The 16,536-nt window shown below is 50.3% G+C and overlaps 2 protein-coding genes across 2 annotated transcripts in view; both read right to left on the minus strand.

Moving 5' to 3' along the window:
- Nucleotides 1-3,160: 3,160 nt before the first annotated feature.
- RFLNB (refilin B) lies at nucleotides 3,161-8,571 on the minus strand. Its single transcript, XM_027472508.3, has 3 exons — nucleotides 8,285-8,571; nucleotides 7,260-7,369; nucleotides 3,161-6,020 (listed from the first exon to the last, which is right to left on the minus strand). The coding sequence occupies exons 1-3, from the start codon at nucleotides 8,477-8,479 to the stop codon at nucleotides 5,690-5,692; spliced, it is 636 nt and encodes a 211-aa protein (XP_027328309.3). The 5' UTR covers nucleotides 8,480-8,571; the 3' UTR covers nucleotides 3,161-5,689.
- A 3,231-nt stretch (nucleotides 8,572-11,802) lies between these two features.
- VPS53 (VPS53 subunit of GARP complex) overlaps nucleotides 11,803-16,536 on the minus strand; it is a 62,317-nt gene continuing 57,583 nt past the window's right edge. Inside the window, 2 exon segments of the mRNA XM_027472510.3 lie at nucleotides 11,803-14,743; nucleotides 15,073-15,177. Coding sequence (XP_027328311.2) covers nucleotides 14,573-14,743; nucleotides 15,073-15,177 — 276 coding nt within the window. The 3' untranslated portion in view covers nucleotides 11,803-14,572.

Below are 16,536 nucleotides of genomic sequence, written 5' to 3' on the forward strand. Positions count from 1 at the left end.
CTCTTTCCCTCCCCAGCAGGCTCGGGGGCAGTGGCACGGGGCCACGCTGGGGCTCCTGCAGCAACCATCGGACGAGAGGGCAGCAAGGGCAGGCGGCGGGGGGCCAGGGGCTGCCCGCAGCCCCCAGGGGCAAAGCCATCACCAGCACCAAGCCGGAGCACTGCTGCCATGCGGGCAGGTGAGCTGGGTCAGGGGAAGGGTACGTGGGGAGAAGAGCCACAGCGCTCCCTCAGAGCCACCTGTGGCACTCGACATCTCTCGGTGCTCCAGTGCCTGTGCAGGGCTTGTAGTTCAGCCATGCAGCTTCATGTATAGCTCTGTGCATGCATACCCACACACCTACAACTAAAAGACTGAGTACATGTAACTGCACAGCATAAACAGTAGGAGGCATACGACATCTGTCAAGAAGTTTCAAGAACTGCTGAAAATGCTGTAAATAACAGTGGTTTTCTGTTGGTAGCTGCAGAGCAACTCCAACGTCCACCATCCCATGGGCCTGCGTTCAGCAGCAGCATGGCTGTGCCCCTCCGGTGGCTCAAAGCTTCCAGAAATGGTACTAAAAAAATTACATTGCTTGTCCTATGAATGGATGACAGCTTTGGAAAAATCCCTGGCAACCAAGATTGAATTTCCTGCATAAATCAGGTTCAGTAAGCACAGTGAACTCCATGCCAGTGCAGAAGTGCTATTAATGCATTAACGGCCTCAATAAACACATCTGACAAGTGAGAGAATTGTTAGGTTAGCCAATCGTATATATAAATATATTTCCCAATTGAAAGAAAGCTTTTAGGCTGTTAGTATTTTTAGTTCCTTATTACTGGGCATGCACAGGGCACAGCAAGCACTTACCTCCTCATCCTCATTACAATAAAAAAAGCAGAAAAGCCTCAGTGATGACTTACAAATTTTTGCTTCTTACCACATTGACAGGTAAACACCACCACAAACGCCAAAAGCAGAAGGCTCGCTCTGCTGCACCGCCTGAAATCATAAGTGATGGGAGGAACCCTGACTCAGCCCAAAACTACGCCAAAGGGATTCAGATGGAGGCAGAAGCAAACAAAGTTTTAGCATCAACTTCCACCATTCTGGACTCTGGTCAAACAGATCTAGGTCTTTCTGCTCAGCTTAACGAAAGTCTTCGATGGGATGGGATTCTTGAGGACCCCGCAGCAGAGGAAGAAAGGCTGCAAATCTACAAGGTGAACAGGAGAAAACGGTACGGGTTGTATATCCAGCAACATTTCCCTGCTGAGCCTTGCCCAGCTGTCAGGCATTCCCCATTACTTCATGTCAGGGCTTCGTGCACAAGCAGCGATCACCCAGAATGTGAAGATTGCTGCAGTTATTTTCCAGGGGAGCAAACATGAGCTTGTCCTGAATACCGAACAAGCCAACGGTCTCCAAGCTGCAATCAGGGCTGTCAAGAAAATCTCTCAACAAGCTCTGTAGTTCGGCGTTGATTGCTCGATGTTTTGTGTCTGCATGGAGAACAGAACATTTGCATTTTAAAAACAAACAAAGCAACCTGCTTGCTAAAACACATGCAGCTCAGGCTACTCCAACAATTCAAAAGTGCTTCTTTCTGCCTATTCATCTTGCAGGATCACTAGTCACTGCTATTTGTTAGTGTCAAAGCAATGCTCCTTGCATGACACCTGAGCTTTTCAGGTATTCAGACACATTGCAAAATTAACAAGCACAGTCCTTGTGGCAGGCAGGGAAATTGAGCATGAGCAGCTGAATGACCTGTTACCGTGTTTGAAGGCTGAAATCATCTGCAGGTACACAAATTTACTGAGTATTTGAAACTGAGCAAGCTGTGGAGTTTGGGAGTAGAATCCAGCCAGCCCTTGTCTCCTGTCTTGAGGGCTAATTGTTAAACACAGTCCTTTGTTACAGAAATCAGAAATTGACTGAAAAGGCCCCCAGATTTGACATTCTGAAGCATGGCATATACAAAGAAAATGGCACAGATCTCTGAAGACGGGTTTATCCTCATCACTGCACGTAACTTGAGAACCATCTGGCCAACGTGAATTAAACTCATCAGGAAGCAGTGTGTCTTGTACCCACCTACTTCAACTTCTCATAGTAAAGCAACAGCTATCATACCCAGTGCTACTATAATGTTAAGATCAATAGCCAAGAGCACACTAAAGGAGGAAGTATTTGGAAGTTAGATGGCACATATGAAAGCTTTCCAGTTTTCTGAAGCCCTCCTAAAAGATACCACTCTGATTTTTAAACCTTTTCATAATGTCTCTTCGGATGCGTGATGTTTGAATGCAAGTGATGTTAATATATTTTTTAGGCTGTTTCGCACTTCAAACAATGCATGATGTGCAAATGCTTGTACAGACTTTTGCAGGAGCAGGGGAATGGTTCAGGATAGCTTCAAAGCTTCCTAGATCCCAATAATGTCATTACATGCAAATCTGGACCTTTTGCAAGCAGATAACCAGATGAACAATAAAAAATAAACAAAAAAACACAAATTATTATGATTTATCTGATATTCTAATGCATCTATTTCTACTCTGCCAGTGATACCAACAAAATGAGCATGCCTGCTAATTTAGAAAGATTTAAACAACAGTTTTAGTGTCCAAAAAACCACCACTGCATTTCTCTCAAAACAAGTTTGTCACCATCTATTTTGTTTTTATGAAGTTTAATGCATAACACATTCTAGTCTTATTTTTATGCTGTATTTACTAATATAGCATTTGAGCATCTACACTTTAATTCAAAATGAACAAGAAATTCCTATCTAGTTAAATACTTGTTATATTTAAAAAGGACAACTGCTTCCACTTGTAGGATATGCTGAAACCCATACCAGAAACTGTCTTTGGAAATAAAACTGTATCAGATAAAAGACTCACATACTAGAGGGGATTTTCAGCTGTCCTCAAAGCACTTTTTCCAAGTCTTACTAAACTGAAAAAACTACATTTGTAATTTTTAAATACAGATGGTTTATATAGGAAATGCCTTCCTAGAATATGTAACAGAAGTAGCACATGATATAAGAGAAACAAGAGTGGAGGTTGGACCAGCAGGATATATTACATATTTATTTCTAAGTAAATACCATAATAAACACTGAAAAGCTATAAATGAAAAAAATAAATGAAGAGACTTCCCTCTGTTACAGTTTTCAGATCATTTATTACCAGTAAAGTAAAAGACAATTTGAAAATTAGAGTGGGAAGACAGTAAACTTCACAGACATCAGAACACTTGCACAGAGCTAATCAGAGCTTTGCAAATGTTGGAACATAAATAATTTAAAAGGTATCTCTACCAGTTAAAATATCTTAAAAAGCATGTAATTAAGTTTGCTTTATAAAAATCATGTGTTTTATCCTAAAGCCATACTGTAAGGGTAATTTCATTTCTAATTTAACTAGGAATAATTAATGATTACAACTTAAAATAATCTTCTCTCAGATCTCCTGCACACAAATTCATTGGAAGAACATTGTCAGAGCAATCCAGGGTCCGTGTTCTTCCTGGGTCCTGTGTCCAACCGTGGCCAGCACCACATTTCAGGAGCAAGGTATGTGAAACCACAAAGCGAGCAATGTTGCGATAGCTTTCCCAACAAGCAGTTTTGTCCGTTTGAAACCCACACGCTTGCAGGTTGGGTTGTGCCTTCTCTTACACAAGTGCATCTTGGGGCAATGTTTAAGGGACAATCATGATGTGGACTAAAGACACATCCCCTAAACGCTGTAGTCTGAAACCAGAACATTTAATGACAAGACCATGCTGCTCTTAACAGTTTTGGAGCAAAGCCTACCTGAATTTGGCATCCTGTGTCACCCTGGAATTGTTTTTGGATCTGGTTTTCTGAGGCAAGTACCAAAGATTAAGGACATTCTGTTCTGAGCTAATAAATAAGTAAAAAACAAAACAACAACAACAAAAGAAAAAAACAAACCATTCAAACTCAAGCCTGCCTTCTTGCTGCATTTTTAGGCTCCCAAATTATTTCAGTTCACGCTACAGTATGCTTCCACACCATTCACCCCACGTGCACATACATGCGCTAAGTACAGCTCAAGAACAGGCTCCTGAGTTTTTAACTCACCGCAGACAAAATTCACCCTTGGTCTATGCACTAAATCCTTGTTAAAAGCAGGTACAGAGCTGACATTGCACCAGAAGGTGACCTGCACTTCAGGGGAGTTCTGGAATCCTTGAAATAGCCACGGGCAGCTGAGTAAATCCTCTGAGCTGCTACACCACCCTCACCACCAACACGAGGCACACAACCAGAAGCAGACGCTCTCCATACTACACTGTTCTCTGTGAACATAGAAGAAATATCTGGGTAAACTAATAAATCTCCCCCTCCCCCCTTTTTTTTTTCCATCAAACTCACCATAAACTAATGCACATAACATCTGGGTAGGCTTTCTTAGTATCTGAAGTTACTCCCTTTGGCCCCAAACCACTTCTGCCTCTTGCTTGTGGGACTGGCGGGGTTATCCAGCAGCCTACGGATAGGCAAATGCTACCCAATCCCGGCGACATCCTGAGTACCAGAGGGGACGTGGACCTTTGCAATGAAAACCTCAACAGGGAAGCAGAGCTGCAGCTGTGGATTTTGCTACCCAATTAAAATTTGACAGAGATTTGTTACCATTTACCTCTTTCTAAGAAATCCTTTACAACCACCACCATGACAGCATCTCATGTCTGATCCCAGCATCTCCCCCGCCACACTAGTTTCCTGTACACACTGCACATTTCCTGAAACTTTCCCAATTCCAACTCCTTTAGTGCAGACATGTCAGCATAGCATTGGTAAAAAAAACAAGCACTGGCGTTCTTCCAACACCACACTGTCAAGACCTGACTTTCCAACAAAACAGGGATAATTTCTGGCCTGATATTCTTCATTACAAGTCCTATTACAGGCACACAAATGTCAGCATGTTACACAGACTGCAGTGCTGTACAAGTCATTACAACAAGAAGTCATTACAGAAGATGCATCGTGCCATTCATCTAAACGACTAGAATTACCTGATGCCTTCTCTGCTGCCTGGAGCTGCTAAAGCAGTTTATCTCCTGTTCTACGCTTCTTCCCAAATCACACCTTCAAACCAGACATGAATGCCATAGATAAGGTTTTTGTATCTGTTAAAAACAGAATTCCAGATTTTATGCTATTTTTTCCCCAGCAAATTCCAGAGATTGTTCATCTGGAGGAAAGAGCCCCATGATCTAAAACAAAATGCATGACAGCTCTGTCTATGTATAATGAAACAACATGGTAGATTTTCTCCAAGAGAGTGAACTGCCCTTGTTTTTGCACATCCCCACAAAGCATCAAATGCACTTCCACCTGCCAGACACTATTCCACATTCTTTCTCACCTGTAGTTTTTTATTTGGGAAAATACTTCCCCTTATTTTCATCTGACTACTGCACTGCGGGGCGGGTTAGGGAAGGGAACCCACGACCTTAAAGGTGAAGAAACAAGTTCCTTACAAAGTTAACGTCCCCACAGAAAACTGCATTCAGGCCTTTCTGGTGCTTAAAGCAGAAATTATTAAGAGCTGAGCAAGAGGTGGCGACAGGTAAGGTTCCCTTCACCTGACTGCAAAGGTACGGGCAGGACGTTAGGTGGGGCTGGGACGGATGGCGGCGAGGGAGCGGCTGGCGGTCAGCAGCCGTCCAGGACGCAGTCGTTCCCGAGGTACTCGGCGGTTTCCAGCTCCACGCTGGAGAGGAACCGTCGCATGGACTTGCGGCAGTTGTAATCCAGGGTGGTGGTGTACACAGTCTTGGCGTGCTTCGGGTAGACGATGGTGGTGCTGGTGAAACGCTGGGGCTTGTTGCGGGGCTCGAAGTGGACCTCTGCTTTGTAACTGCGCCACGTGCAGTTAGGGACGCAGATGACCGTCTGACTGCAAGAGGAAACGCTCAGGCCCACTGGCATGTAGACATCGTCGATGAAGTGCTTCTCCGAGTCGTACTTGACCGAGGACGTGTACCTGAAACGCGAGAGAGGGACGTGAGCGAGCTCTGCTCCAGAGCAGCGGGCTGCGGTTTTTTGGAAAATGGAGCTACCGAGCATCTGGGTTGGTCCTCAGCTCTGCTCCTGGACACTTCATGCAAAAACTGTCTGCTGGTGCCTCACTCATTTATGGAAAGAGAAAAAAGCCTTATGTTAGCAGCACACACAGCCCTCTTACTGCTGTGCCAGCATCGTGAAGCATTTTCTCAAGCCTACCGCCCATCATTTTAAGGCTGAGATGTACAAAGCCTAAGGACATCTTTCAAACGCCAGTGCCTAAATCCAGAGGCCCGGACTCGTGTTTAGGCTTTGCACATAAGCATCCTGACTCCTTGGAGTGCTGAGTCCACTGAAGCAAACATTTTCTTAGTTTTCTTCTGTCAAGTCGCACAGAAACTCCCTGCTATCGCTCCCAGCGTGGGGCACTGTCTGAAGGCAAACTTTAAAATTCAACCACCAGGAAAAATTTACACATCAAACTCCACCAAAAAGAAAAGCCTCCTCATCTGGTCTACAGAGCAAAGCTTTCATCCTTTACCCTGCAACAGCTCTGGGTCTGCTTTCACCCGGTGCTAAGCGCCTTCAGCTCCAGCCCCAGGTGGGCTCCTTCCCTTCCCAGCAGCAGGGCAGACAGCGTTTTTTACCCTCTCCTGCCCTGGGCTTAGCTTTGATTGCAGCAGTAATCGACTGGGAGCCTTCACTTCTCCTAACCATAAATCATGACCTTCAAAGGAGTAACTCACGAGCTGCAAAGTGATGCAGTGCATTAAAAAATGATGCGCTCTCTTAATATGAACTCTGAGTTCACACAAGCAGCCACCGTTGATAAAAGTACTTAGTATAAAACCATGAGGTTGGGAGAGCAAAATGCTTTTCCCCTAATAAAGCATTTCTAGGAAGATGGCTCTTTGAAGACCTTCTCTCGTGACTACCTTCTGGTTAATCAGCTGAGAGGCAACATTTTGGAGCAGTGCAATTAAGTCAAAGCAGGACAGTAAAACACAAGAAGGCTTCCTGGAAAAAAAAACAACGTATGGGATTAAAAAAAGGCTGAACACTCCTTTAGCCTGTGCAAATGTCCAGGTCCAGGAATGTACAGCTGCATGAGCAATAGCTCTGCAAATAAATTAACTTGACTCACAGGCACTGATAAGGCCTAGCTACTCCTTTACATGCTAACTCACTCCAAACTAGACGCCTGTAACGTAATATTTACCTTATTTCCTTTGGTGGTAAAGGGTCAAACTCAACTCCTTCGCCAAAGGATAAAGGACACAGTCTTGGAGGGCAGCTGACGAGAACAGGGCTGGGAGAGAACACGGAATTCTGCAAAAATGCAAAAATAATCCCTTTTATGTCCCAATTTGCTACATGCTGTCAAGGTTCGTGCTATATACAAGGGAACCTGCGAGTCAGGGATGTGCCTACGGGCACCGCCTGCAGGGCCCAACTCCACACACCGAGGATGGGGGCAAGGTATGGATCCCGAAGACAAAGTTCTAACCTGGGAGCTGACTTCAGAGAAGCCAGCGTTGGAAATGGAAAGGAAATAAAACCCCCAGGTAGAGCGTAACTTTCTGTAGCATAAACCATGACAATAAAACATCAACGTTTGCGTTTATGAGCTCACCTTCAACGTGCAGTTAGTGCTGTACGAGTCTGTACAATAGTTTTTTACCGAATTCACCAGATCTCCCCCCAGGGAGGCCACAGCAGAGAACTACCACGGGCACCTCGCAGCGAGCAAACTTCAGCTCGCAGCTGTGCCACGGCCCCCACGCACACCAGCCCAGCTCCCTCCCGGCCACCTGGGCAGGACCCGCTCCCCCTCACCGAGCAGCAGCGTGCACCGGAGCACCCCCAAAACCCCCTGCCAAAGGGCAGGGCCGGGGGTGCCGAGCCCACCGCCCTGCGGCTGGAAGGGGCCGGGGGGTCCCCAAGGACCCTGCAGCCACTTCTCCGCCCGAGCTCCAGCCCACGGCCGAGGAGGCTGGGGGGCAGTTTCCCCGTTCCCCCGCAGAAAAGGGTCGCGCCCCAAAACTCTGCAGATCCCAAAGCGCCCCCCCGGCAGCCCCAACCCTCCCCAACCCCCCGGCACAGCCCGTGCGCCCCTGCCCGAGCCCCAGCGGCTCCCCAACCCCCCGGGGGAAGCACCGGCGGCTCCTCCCCGAGCCCGGCTCCCCCCGGCGGGTTTCCATCCCCATTCCCCCCCCTTAATACCGCCGCGGGGCCGCTACTCACCGCAGCGGGGGGCGCGGGGGGCTCGGGCTCGGCGGCGGCGGAGCGCTCGGGGCTACCGGAGGCGAGCGGCCAAGGCGGGTGGGAGGGCCCGGGGCTGGGGGGCAGCCCGGAATCGGGGCTGTCGAGGCCGGAGTCTCCCCGTTTCCTGGCGTCGGGCAGCTCGGGCACGTCCCGCAGGCTGAGCCTCCCCACCATGGCCCCGCCGCCGGCACCGGCACCGCCGCGGGGCTCCGCGCCCTGCGCCCGGGCGGCGGCGGCGGGAGGGGCGTGGCCACGAGGGGAAAGGGGGGCGGGGCTACGAGAAGGGGGCGTGGCCACGAGGGGGTGCGGCCGTAATGAATGGGGCGGGGGCGCCATGAATGGGCGCGGTTGTAGCGGAAAGGGGCGGGGCCTAGAAAAGGGGCGGGGCTTGAGCCCGGCTCTTTCCCGCGCCCCCATGGGTGGAGGGGGGGAAATGGGGCTGGGGGGTGCTGGGGGGCTGCTGCTTGCCCCCACCCAGAACCCTCATCAACCCCACTCCCGGTGGCAGGGAGACCCCCCCCCAGCCGCCAGCACCCACCCTGCGGTGCCACCGTAAGCAGCAAATGCCCCCGGTGGGTGCTGCAGGCTCCAGGTGCACCCATGAGAACGGCTCACATGAGGTCGTGGATCTGCACCCAGCAAGGCCTGGGAGCAGCAGAGCGGTGCCGTGCTGTGGAGCAGCAGGTTTTAGGCACCGGCTTGGTTCGCCCCACAACACCCCAAAGCAGCTCAGCACGTCCCCAAAACAGTCACAGGATCCAGGGCTGCGATAACTCGCCCTGAGCGAGCTGCAAGAGCTGAGTATGCACATGCACACGACCCCTCCTAAATCATTTTCCTACACAGATCTGATGGAAAACACCGAGCTCTGCCCCAGAGGCAGGGAAATGAAGACAGACTGAACCTCTTCCTGAAGCTTAACAGCACCCTTCAAAACCCCCAGCCTCTCCCCCGAGCTGCTCTTTCTCAAACTCCCCCTGAAAATTTGGGCCCACTCCGCCCTCCTCAATCACATTTTTTTTTTTCCAGACAAAGCTGCAGAAGGTGAAACAGGAAAACAGAAGAGGTCTTTTCTAGTGCTATATGAGACGGAGGGAAGGGTTTTTGGAAAATCCTAATGAAATAATTGCGCCATGTCATCAGATTCAGTGGGGGAATACTCTCGTGGAGGGAAAGCAAATGTCTGCAGCCAGCCAAAGTAAACACTCCCTGGTGCAGTAACAAGCTGTCTGGCCTGATGGGCCCAGCACAAGTGAACCCAAACCCTTAAAAAGAATTCCTCCACTGCCCCAAAATTAAAAGCAGAGCAGAGCTTTCAGCCGTAGGCGTCTGTGGTTTGCAGCTATGCAGTGCTGGGAACTCCGGATACTTCCTCCAGGAATTTACATTCCTTTGAAGAAATACTCTGAGGCTGTTTGTCTTTGCTGAAAAACGCAGATGGAAACAAAAAGAACATTAAGATTTTTTGATTGAAATCTTTGGGGGCTGAGCAAATGCACCAGACAGGTGTTTTGTTCCTTTTGATTTAAATGCACACCCCCCCCCTCCGAAAAGAGGGATTTTTGGTCTCCACAAGCAACGGGAAAGCCGATCGCTCCTCGTTCCAAAATCTCCCATAAAAACCCTTGATGAAATTAGACGCCTCAGAAGGCGCTGCAGCAGTTTCCAGATGAACGCGATTATTCTTTCAGAGCTGCCACGGAGCTCCTGGGCTAAAAAGCACTCTGCCAGTAATTGAGTTAGTGCAATTTAGGGGGGGGAACCTGTGGTGTCTCCCAGCAGCTGCTCCTGCAGGGATCAGGGCAGTGAGGTCTGAGGGTGAGGATCTTGGCGCCTGGGAGCTGCACAGAACCACGGCTGGCTGTGTCTGGGATGCTGCAGAGCCATGCAGGCTTCTGGAAATCTTGCTGCTCTTTACTTACTAACCAAAAGACTCCCGTGCTGGCCTGACACATTTTTTTCTGCCCTTCCTGCATCTCATTTCTGGGCTTGGCAGAGGAAACAGAGGTGTTTGAGCAGCCTGAGGTGACTCTGCAGCCAGCTCTGCCTCCTGCGGTGCCAGTGTCCAGAGCTGAAGACTTGTTTGTTAGGGCGAAAGTGAAGGGTTTATGCAGAATTGTAGCTACCCGATAACTGAGCTACTCCCTGCTGAAAGCCTGCCTCTCTTTAAGCCTCTCATTCCATGTGGATCTGTACAAACGCTGATGGCATTGGAAATCTTTTCCCCCCGTCTGTTTGTCCACGTTATTTACTTTCTAACTGCCTGCACGCAGCAGGGACAGAGCAGATATGATACCTTATCAAGATCCTTCTTCCATAAAGGACTTTCCACTGGGGCTGGGCTCGCTCGGTTTAATCAGCAATCAAACAATAGCCACATTGACGGGGAGCAGGGCTCCATCACCGTGCGCGGGGTGAAACCGCTCAGAAGGACCCTGTGTGACTCGATAACGCTGGAAAATTATTTCCAAATGATGGGAAATACCAGGCTGCTCCCACGGGCGCCGACCACAAACCCACCAGGCACCGCGTCCTGCTCACAGCCAGGCTTTGGGGCAGCAGGATTAACACCAGCCCTGGGAGCGGTTCAGGTTCCTGCAGCTCGGCTGCAAGGACACCGAGGACACCGAGCGGTGCCACCACCCCGGGCTGGCCAAACGTTCGAGTCCACGTGCTCCCACCTTGGGCTTGGGCTCAGCACCAGCAGAGCTGCTCTGGCTGAGACGAACGGACGAGCTCAGGCTTTATACCGAGCAATTCTGGGTGACCTTCGCAATCGCTGCTGTAACCGGCCCCACCTACAGCGAGCCCAGGGAGGAACGCATTCTGCTCAGCAGCTCGCAGGCACAGCCCAAGCATGAAGGCTCCAGCTCATTGTCCCAAGAGCAGCACGGCCACAGCACAGCATCCCGCCACCTGCCAAGCCGCAGCACCAGGGAAAGGCTCGGGGAGGCTCAGACGTCGTCACTCGGATGCTCAAGATTCATCGCTGTAAAATTTGGTGAAAGAAACAAACACCCACGTCACCTCACGCAGGCTTTCTCCTGCTTGACGATGGAGGGGGCAGGACCAGCAGAGCGGTGGGAGCAAAGCAAATGAGTCACAGACACTCCGAGCTAAAGGAACTCCTCCAGCATTATGTATCCTATGGAAAAAAGGCCCTACCTCCTAATTAATTTCAAAGGAAGAAGTTGAGATCCCTCAGAAATCGTTCCAGCAGTTAGTCATCACAGATGATCCCATTATTTATGGGCACAAGGTCAGCTCTCCCAGACTGCCTCCACGGTGCCGGGAGCTGCTGTAAATGCCAATGCTGCCCGTGCTGGAGCTACAGAAGTCTCTGAGGCGGGGAAGCCAGGAGAGAGAAGAGCTACGAGAGAGAAGTGCAAGCAGACAGCAGCGGCTCCCTGCCTGGGGTGTGTTCTGGGAGAGGTCCGGCACGGCCCCGTCCCAGCCGCTGCAGTTGTGGGGCAGTTGGACAGAAAACGCCCAGCAGCTAAACGTCAGCAACCATTTAATTCATTGCAGTGTCACAGTCCCACGTACAGCCAGAATTACACCTCGGCCAAAAAAACATTAGAAGTGGCATTTTATACAGGAAAAAAAAAACTCTCCTTTATCCCACAGGGATGTAAATCCCCAAAAGCTCACATACAGACAGACGTGCCAAATCTGATAAATACCCAGGAGTCAGGGGGATGATATCCTTAAAAGTGAAAGTAGAAAACTGCCAAGTTGCCCTCTAGAAGTAGAACTTGACTGTAAGTCTTCAAAGGTTGAAACTAAAAATTCATTTTTTCTTTTATTTCTTATCTCCAGAATGAAATGCAGATAATGAAACAGGAGAAGCCTTCAGGGGAAGATATGCGACGATAACTTGAACATCATATTCAGCTATTCATAATTTAGTTAGAGAATCATCCAGAGTCATAGCAAAGAAAAAAAAAATTAATCTAAAATAAATTATTTAGCCCCCCTGGGGAATAAGGAATCTCTGCAAAGCCATGTTCCCTCCGCCCCTGCTGTTGTATCTGATAACGTGTGAGCCATCCTGCACACGCACCGCGAGATAGCGCGTCCTCTGGGAAAGGCTCTTCACAACCCCAACTCTCTTCTCGACACCCTTCCCTCTTTTGTCACCCGACGTGAAATCTGGAGAAAAAAATTAATGAAGCACTGTTGGATTTGGGGAGATTTGTAAAACTGGAGTGATGAGAAACTGCCGTCCCTCGTAACTGCTGCTGGGGCATCACTGCAGCTCAGCACCCGCACGCTGCAGCCAGGATCCAGCCTGGGGAGACCCCTGAAAACGTGTCCTAAAGAGCTGGTGTGGGTGTAGTTGTTAGCTCACACCTCCCTGCAGCAGCAGCTGGGTGTTAGCAATACCTGACTAGTGAGGGTTTCATCTCTGCGGATTTATTCTTTCTGCTGGAATCCCGTGCTCAAGTCCTGACTGTTCGGGCGCAGGCTGACTTGCTGGCTGTGCAGAAGGAGTACAGGGTTTTACCGAGCCCTCCCAAAACCACCCAGCTGAGCAGAGGGAAGAGGTGTAGCTCTCACCCCTGCCACCACCCAGCCCCCTGCCCTGGGACAGAACCAAAACGCAACCAGGTAGGCACAGGAACCTCTCATTTCCCCCCCCCCCCGCCCAGAGTTCTGGTGAATCTCTGGGTTTGGGTGCACACAGCTCATTTTCCTGCAGTGTGCCTCACCCCTTCCTTCATCCCATATGTGCCACAGTGAATACTAAAATTCAGAGTGACCACAGCCCCCTAAAAACCATAGTCCTAAGGCCCAACTTTATGTGGGGGGAGCCCTCCCGAGAAGGCGCCTGACAGCGCGATCACTCCTCACCTCCCAAACTCTTACATGACTTTTTATTTCCTGCAAATCCGAGTGAAGCTTGAGTTAAAATAAAGCAGGCACAACTGGTTTATCTGCCCCTAAATCCATGTGGGATTCAACTGTTTACCGATCAGGCATATGCCTCCCAAGAAAAGCACACAGAGGAGTTTAGGAAGAAATCCAGCGTCACTAACGAGGAGATGACACGTCCCTGCCTGAAACTCCTCCGGGAGGCTTACACAAGGGGCAGGGGAGGGATGCTGATGTCCACACACCCCAGGCCAGACCCTGCTCTGTGCTGGCTTTGTGGATGGGTGCCAGCGTGAGCTGGACCCCCATGAAGGGAGGCCCAGGTTATCTGAATTATTTCACCTCTGGTTCTCCTCTCCCCTCTCAGAGGAGGAGGAGGAGAAGAAGGCCTTTGAAGTCTGAGGCTTGTGTAAGCATCCTGTCCGGGAAGAGGCCCTGGCAGCTGCAGGCTCCAACAGTTCCAGCATCTCTCTGTGCAGGGCAGCAAAGGGGCCACAGGGGCAGACCCAAGCTCTGGCCATGCCCCTTGGCATGAGAACCAGGGCTGGTACCGTACCACGCTTATCCCATGAACCTACCACACTGATCCCTTATCCCACCGTGGATGGAGGGCGAGATGCAGCACGGGAACTCCCATCAGGGACAGGGGTGAGCCCAACACATGCGACGGAAATAACGAGGAGCTGGAGATCGGCTCCGTAGTGTTTAGTTTGGCCTCTAGGGTATCAGGCAAGGCTCAGAAGGCATTCATTCGTTCAGCCCTCTCCCCCTGTTCTGAAAAGGAGCTGCCTTGCTGTTTTTCCTGGTGGTTTGTGTGCGCCTGTTCTGGGAGCAGGGGTGAAACCCACACTGGGCATTTCCAGTGGTTTCACTGCAGATGCCTGGAGCTCAGCTGTTAAAGGTTTTCCTCCTCCTTTTAGTTTTGTTTGTTTTGTTATCGCCCTCCCTCCCCCCAGAATAAATAATGAAACAGAGGAGCAGCTCTGAAAGCAGGGAGTGAGCAGTAACACTGAGTTCTTGGGCAAAAGCCTTAGTGCTGCAGCAGCAGAGCCTGGCTGGGCTGACGGCCGGGATGCCAAGCGTATCGCAGCCGGATATTCTCTGAATCCACCCAAACCATTTCTGCAGCTGCTGACCTCCAGGTACCTGTTTTCTCCACCACACGGGGTTTCACTCATGCTAAGCTACCTAAAGGCGAACACCTTGGTCAGATTCTCCCTCAGTCTGAGCAGAGCTGCAGTGCCACGGTGTACGATGGTTAACGGATCACAGGGCACGACAATCACGGGACACCAATTTTTCAGCAGCAGCATTCTGTAAAACACAAGTCCGAAGAGCTTTGCTCCCAGCGACTGGAGCTAGTCCTGAGCAACAGCCTTTTCTCCTGCGGGCTCAGAGTCTTTTTTTGATGAGCTTCTCCAGTTTCCGTATCCGAGAGGACTCCTGCTCCGGCGTGGGAGCGCTCAGCGAGAGGGAGCCGGTGCTCTCTGCTCCAGAGGGCGGTGCCGGGAGGCGCTGGCGGAAGAGGTCCAGCATGCTGCTTTGCTCACTCCTCTTCAGGCCCTGCCAGAGCAAAGAGCAGTGAAGCCATGAGGTTAGACTTGCCTGATCGAGGAGCAGGCGTGCATGATGATAGCCACGGCAGAGCCTGTTTCAAACCCCGATCCTTTGTTTGCCCACCAAGTGCAGATCTCTGGGTGATCCAGAGGCAACTGAGCTCAGCCCCAGTGCAGCTATAAGCAAGGTAAATGAACTGAAGAAATACTCTTCAACAGCAACTCCAGACACTTTCAGAGTACAGAGGATACACTTGCCTTAAAGAGTGCTTTGCCCACTCCCAAACCCCTCTGTATTTCTACTGAAAAACTCCCCAGTACAGGACTGATCCTAACCTTCATGTCCAGTATCTTCTGGAAGGTGTCCGTGCTGCAGTCAGCAAGGAGCTTGATGTAATTGTCAACAAACACAACCGGGGGCTCGTGTGGAGCCATGACCACCTGCCAAGATAAGAAAAAAAAAAAATCAGACAACTTTTAGGAGGTAAAGCCACTGATCAGTTCAGGCACAGGAGCGACAGCAGGACTGGTTTGTCATAAAATAAAATGCTTAAGGAACAGGAAAGATGTTTTATGTGCTGACAGTAACTGAGAAATAAATGTGAGGGAAGAATAGCAAAGTGAAGAGCAGCCTAGGAGCAGAGAAGAGCACGGGGTCTCTTCCTGCCCAGCCAGCAGCTCTCAGACCGAGGTGCTGCAGGAGCTGTGCACCGTGTTGCAAAGAGCAGCAGGACTTTGTCTGTGTGCTCGTCAGCTGGCAGGCACTAGCATGTTGTCAGAGCTCAAGATTTTATCTCGTTGCGTGGGGAAGCCTTGCTGGGCAGTCGGTGGTTGCTTGGGGAAGAAAGGCAGTGCTGGTGGCAGGGGGCACTTTGGGAGCCCCAAGCCCACTGGGGGATTGGGCAGCAGGCAGTTGGAGGCTGCCCAGAGCCTCCCTTCAGCTGTGCCTCCCTCCTGTGCAGAAGCAGAACAGACCCAGCATCTCACAGGACACCCTGACAGCACTCTTCCTGCAGATGCTTCCTCCCCTCCCCAGAACAGTGTGGGGCAGAGCGAGCTGCTTCAGGGCTGTACGGGTGCTCCCAGCTGCTACATGCTTCGGGTGCAGCCCCTCCTGCACACACCTCTGGGAGGCTGGGCTGCAGCGTGCACCCCTGCTGCCTTCTGCCCTGGAGCTCTGACCTCCCCCAGCCCAACAACAGCCAAGTCAGGAATAAAATTAATACAGGGACTTGGAGCTAGGAAGATGATTACTTACTCATTGGTGTATTTTCCCTACACGAGCCGTGAGCTCCATGAAGAACATCTTTAGGTAATGCTCGGGAACAGAAGCACCTCTCTGGGAAGTACATATGCACATGTAGGGCAGGAACAGCCCGGGACCAGACTCTTCCCTGTCTCTGAAAACGTTTCCATATGTTTCCACTGACCCATCTCACCCCACGCTGCATTCTGTCACCGAGACGTTTCTTTCTTTCGCTGCACTTCAGACCAATGAAACATCATAGCCGTGTGTACACTTATAAAGCCTTAATTTACAGCCCTTGTAAAAATCGGATGCCAAGATGAAAAGCTGGAACTTCAGACACCGGAGCCAGAGGAGAAAGGAAACAGCTCTGCGGGACGTGCACGCTGAGATTCCCTCCTCCCTGCTCGCATCTGCGCTTTCTATGGCTTCAATGAAATAATTTGTTTGTGCCATCTATGGGCTTAACGATGCTCCCACTGAATTAGCTGTGCTGGTACAAGGACGCAGCACTGTGTGGTGGCACTGCGTGCAGCACAGGCATCGCTTCTGAA

The sequence above is a fragment of the Anas platyrhynchos genome, chromosome 20 (assembly GCF_047663525.1).
Source record: "Anas platyrhynchos isolate ZD024472 breed Pekin duck chromosome 20, IASCAAS_PekinDuck_T2T, whole genome shotgun sequence".
Lineage (NCBI taxonomy): Eukaryota > Metazoa > Chordata > Aves > Anseriformes > Anatidae > Anas > Anas platyrhynchos.

Excerpts from the sequence above, each read along its gene's own strand:
- RFLNB (XM_027472508.3), bottom strand. The coding sequence starts at position 8,479 with ATGGTGGGGAGGCTCAGCCTGCGGGACGTGCCCGAGCTGCCCGACGCC. Across the intron at positions 7,370-8,284 it reads CCCCCGCGCCCCCCGCTGCG|AATTCCGTGTTCTCTCCCAG; the intron begins GTGAGTAGCGGC and ends GCATTTTTGCAG. Across the intron at positions 6,021-7,259 it reads TTACCACCAAAGGAAATAAG|GTACACGTCCTCGGTCAAGT; the intron begins GTAAATATTACG and ends CTCGCGTTTCAG.